At 44.5% G+C, this 4,829-nt stretch overlaps 1 protein-coding gene across 4 annotated transcripts in view; it reads right to left on the minus strand.

Moving 5' to 3' along the window:
- The window catches only part of LOC106514215 (uncharacterized), a 31,568-nt gene extending 26,746 nt beyond the window's left edge, over positions 1–4,822 (minus strand). For 2 of the 4 annotated variants that reach the window (XM_014003367.1, XM_014003369.1), the window contains exons 1-2: positions 3,879–4,806; positions 36–260 (exon numbers count right to left, since the gene is read on the minus strand). In XM_014003367.1, coding sequence (XP_013858821.1) covers positions 36–260; positions 3,879–4,610 — 957 coding nt within the window. In that variant the 5' untranslated portion in view covers positions 4,611–4,806. Of the gene's footprint in view, positions 1–35; positions 261–3,878 lie in introns of all 4 variants that reach the window. The other 2 variants (XM_014003368.1, XR_001309869.1) reach the window with 2 other exon arrangements.
- Positions 4,823–4,829: the final 7 nt, after the last annotated feature.

Below are 4,829 nucleotides of genomic sequence, written 5' to 3' on the forward strand. Positions count from 1 at the left end.
ACCCACCCGCCCCCCGTCCCCAGACTGTGACTCGCCTTCAGGTCCTGCTCCAGACTTCTCAGGAGCTCTCCGTCCACCTGGCCACTCTCAGTGAACCTGAGCCTTTTCCTCTCGGCTTTCCGCAGCCGGTACTGGAGGATCCGACAGTTCTTGTTGGCTCTCTCCAGCTCTCTGCGCATGTCCTGAAGCTGGCAGGCGTCCTCTTCATAGAAGGTGTCTCGCATCTCATCCATCTCTGCCCGCATCTCCTGAATTTCAGTCTGGCCAAAACAAAAATGTAAAAAGAGAGATAATGCTCATAGGTCCATGTTTTTTTCATGTGTGTGCGTTCATTTATAAAGTACCTCATGCACTGCTGGACTAACTAATTTTTGTAAAAGAATCACTGAATTTAACAATTGACTTTTGGAGTCAACCTGATTCAAGATAGCCAACACAGCTAATCAAATCTACCAAACAATGGCTAGAATTCAGTTACACAAATATTGTTCTATAATTTGGTGTGGTAGTAGCTGAAAGTCCATCTTAAAGGGGGGTATTATGTATTTTCCAGGCACATACATCATATCTATAACACAATCAAGTAACTAATGTTGTTCTGGAAAAGCTTTATGTATCAAAAATAAACTTAACTTTGCATCAAAACCTATAAATAGCTGACTGCGGAATGGGGCGGAGTTGTATAGGTCAGAAGTCTGGATCTGAATGAGTGAAGGTATAAACTTATGTAAAATATACTGTGTTGTGTTTGCTGGTTAGTAATATTTTGTGCACACCTCCCCACAGAATTTTATTAAGCTTCAGCATACAGCCACGTTAGCGAAATGTCTATATCACTTACTTGTGATAACACATCCTGTTTCAGTTACTGGTCATTTCAAAATAAGAGTCTGATACACAACATTACAGACTTTAGTTTTAAAGGGGACCTATTATGCAAAATTTACTTTTTAAAGTTTTTTTTACTCAACTTTGGGTATGTATTTCTTAAAAAAACAATCCTAGGACAAAAATATGCACCCAGTGGCATATTTACTGTAAGTAAATGTATTTTTAATGTTTATTAACGACAAGTTTTATACTTCAGTCATTTTGTGATGTCACAAGCTGTACGACAACCCACCAGAATCTGCGTTCAGCCCCTTACCTACAAACCCCCCCGGGTGAAGCTCCACCTCCTCAGTATAAAAAGCCATCACCGTGTTGTTGTGCAATCGCAGCTCATTTCACAACAAGCCTCCAATAGGACAATGGGTAGAGTGTTGGACCAGATAGTGGGAGACCAGGGTTTGAGACCAGCACAGACACAATTTAATTTTTTATTTATTTTAATTAAATATTTATTATTGCAGGAGATCAGCATGGACACAATTTAAATATTTATTCTCATTCGTTATGAACATGTTTTCTCATGTACCTCTATTGTTTAGCTTATTAAAGCCTTGTTAAAGCCTATTTGTTCAAGTTTCTGAGGTATTTTGACTGCTGCTGCTCCCTGCTCTGGTAACAGCATGCAGAGTGAGCGCAGAGCAGAGGAGGAGGAGAAAAAAAAAGAAGCTGCGACCACGACTCTGCCTCTGGGTCTCCTATGGTTGTACAACAGAGATTCTGCTACTAGCCATGCTAAAGTAAACGTTGGCTTTGGAGGGCGGAGTTAATGTCAACAGATTTTTGGAGGGCGGAGTTAATGTCAACAGATTTTTGGAGGGCGGAGTTAATGTCAACAGATTTTTGGAGGGCGTTACCAACAGAGCTCATTAACATAAACAGCTCTTCTGAACGGAAGTCAGAGCATGCAGAACTAGAAAATGGGAAATTTTATTATCTGAGAATTATTTTGTGCATTATATTGAATGAACATGGTCTGGATAGCCCACAGACATACCATAAAAATTTCTAGGACCCATAATTGGTCTCCTTTAAATTACTAGAACCTGAAATGTTTTTCTAAGTGTCACGATCAAATGTTACTCTTGTTATTATTGCTGCACAGAGCTTGACTTTTTAAAGAAGTAATGTAGTGTATCTGCTAACTGGCTTTAAGTTCTCATTGTTAGCCATTTCAGCTTATACGTTAAGCCAGGGGTGTCAAACTCCTGTCCTCGAGGGCCGCTATCCTGCATGTTTTAGAGGTTTTCTTGCTCCAACACACCTGATTTTGATCGCTGGGTGATTAACAGGCTTCTGCCCAATTTGAAGAGTTAATTCAGTCACTTAATCAGGTGTGTTGGAGCTGGAAAACCTCTAAAACATGCAGGATAGCGGCCCTCGAGGACTGGAGTTTGACACCCCTGCGTTAAGCCCTTTGAAAATGTTGCCATAATGCTCTAACTAATTTATTTTTTTTCTCCACAGACATCCTTCATTACAATGGAACCACTGACCAGAACATCAGCTGGGAAGACTATTGTCAAATTGCAAAACGATTACGAAAAATTTGTATCAGAATGTGTTGAGAAACAGAATTTAAAAATGTCTGTATGCTTTTGGGTGAACTAAAAAGTAGTACTGAAAGAAAATAAAATGTTTACAAAACCTCTGTGTTACGTTTTTTAACGTTATTTTGCTCATAATAAAGTTCATACTTGATCTTTTTTTTTAATGTTATTTCACTCATATTTACATGCACACGGAGCCCGTGAGGGGACATGGGGGATTTTTTTTTCCTTTTGCGTTCAAACGCAATACCTTTGCATTCCCTCGCAATACCTTTGCATTCCCTCGCAATACTTTTGCATTCCCTCGCAATACTTTTGCGTTACCTCGCAATATTGTTTTGAACATGAACTGGTTAAATCAGACTTTTTTTTTTTCAAATATCCAGTTACCAAAACAGGATGTGTCGCCACAAGTTCGTGAAATTGACATGGATGTTGCGTGGGTGCACTGTGTTAAAATATCGGCATATGACATACTTGCATGAGTAGTTGTGTGATATAATCATTCTGAAGCTGAATTAAAGCAGTAGGCTAACTTGCTAATGGTGAACATGTGAGTTTGTTAATAAACCAGCAGGCACAACAGTGATAAACTACTTTTGCGAGGGAACGCAAAAGGTTTTGCAAGGTAACGCAATATTATTGCGTGGGAACGCAAAAGATAATCTCCCTTGTCGCCTCGCGGGCTCCGTACACAACATATATAAATGTCAATAAAAAGCTAGTTTACAATTATAAAAAGTTAAAAAACATTGTGGTTCGTTTAGCTTCCTCCATTTTTTTTCAGAAGAGCTGATTGGCTTCCGACTCTGCCCACTATCTGACCAGTCAGCCCAAACCGTGACCACGCCCATCGGGCGTCCGACCCCGCCCCATTCCTTCGTCTGCAGGTAGGCTACTTGAAATTGGCCACTGTCAATTAAGAACATCCTAAGGACACTTCAGTGCTTCAGTGAAGGGGTGCTGTGGGGCGGGAGCTCAGCTGAGCTCCAGGGAGGAGCTTGGGTCAGGAGGCGGTGCTTTGTACCAGCAGGTGATTCAAGGATTTCTCAAGCATGAATGGATCAAAGCATCACTCATCATCATCAACAACAACAACAACAACAACAACAACAACAACACGTTTTTCATGAGTGAATTACAATCTAACATGATATAAAGCTCAAAAAAGTCGATTTTACAAAATACTACATGACATCATCACATGATATAAGTCAAGGTGAGGTGTGACCAAAACAGTTGCAATTCTGTCCCTTCTTAGTTTTAATGTCTGGCAGGTGATATGCAAACCATCTTTAAGGGATCTGCGACTTTTATTAAAACTAACATCTACAGCTCCTTCACGGAAACCTGTTCCAGCCTGCACGCAAACACAACAGGTGCGGCTCGTGCACATGACCGTGCCGGACATGTTTTAAAGTCAAATGCAGGCCACTCTACCTTCAGGTCATCGTTTTCGTCCTCCAGCCTCTCGAGCTCGTCCTGCAGCCGGGGGTCCGGGTGCGGTGCCCGCTGGGGACTGTCGGGCTCCGGGGACAGCTCCGGCTCGGACGCCGGAGGCGACGCGGACTTGGCCTGCATCTTGGACCCTTTCTTCCCCAAGCTCTTATTCAGGTGGAACTGGATGAGTTCCGTCTGCAGGCATCCCTCCTTCCAGAAGCCGGGCCCGCAGCCCACCGTGCTCCTGGAGCTCTTTTTGCTCGCGGCGGCCTGATGCTGCTGCTGCTGCTGCTGATGATGATTCTCCTCCTCCCTTCTCGGTTTTTTGCTCCTCAGCTTCGGGGACTTGGACGCGCACGGCTGGTCGGAGACGACGCGGCTCGGATCCGCTCTGGAGGGCGAGGAGGAGGCGTCGGCGGCGAGGCGGGGGGAGTCCTCCACAGGCCTGCTCGGCGGCGGGCTTTCAGCACCGGCAGGCTGGACAGCAGCCGCGCCTCTGCCGACCTGCCGCTCCCTGCCTGTGGAGACAGGAGAATGACCTCGGCTGCTTCTCCCTCCTCCTCCTCCTCCTCCTCCTCCTGATGCTTTAGTTTTACCCGAACTGCCGCCTTTCTGCGCAGCTTTAGCTCCTGTTTCTTTGAGCCCCGCCGGGGACGAGGATCTCTGCTGCTGCTTGCGGCTGCCGCTGTTGTCTGACTGCCGAGACGAGTCGGCAGAAGCTGGGTTCATCATGGTGTCAGAGGATCAGCTCATCCTCACAAACCTCCATCCTCTTCATCACAAAACGGGGGGCAAAGTTTGCTCCACAGGTTGAAGATTGTTGCCTATAAAGATTGAGACAAACAATAAAGAAGGTTGGCTTCATGCACATCACGAAGAAAAGACCGGACAAGTTTATAGGCGTCTGTCCTGTCAGCAGGTGTGTGTGTGTGTGAGTGTGTGTGTGTGTGA

The sequence above is a fragment of the Austrofundulus limnaeus genome, unplaced genomic scaffold (assembly GCF_001266775.1).
Source record: "Austrofundulus limnaeus strain Quisiro unplaced genomic scaffold, Austrofundulus_limnaeus-1.0 Scaffold18, whole genome shotgun sequence".
NCBI classification, from domain to species: Eukaryota; Metazoa; Chordata; class Actinopteri; order Cyprinodontiformes; family Rivulidae; genus Austrofundulus; species Austrofundulus limnaeus.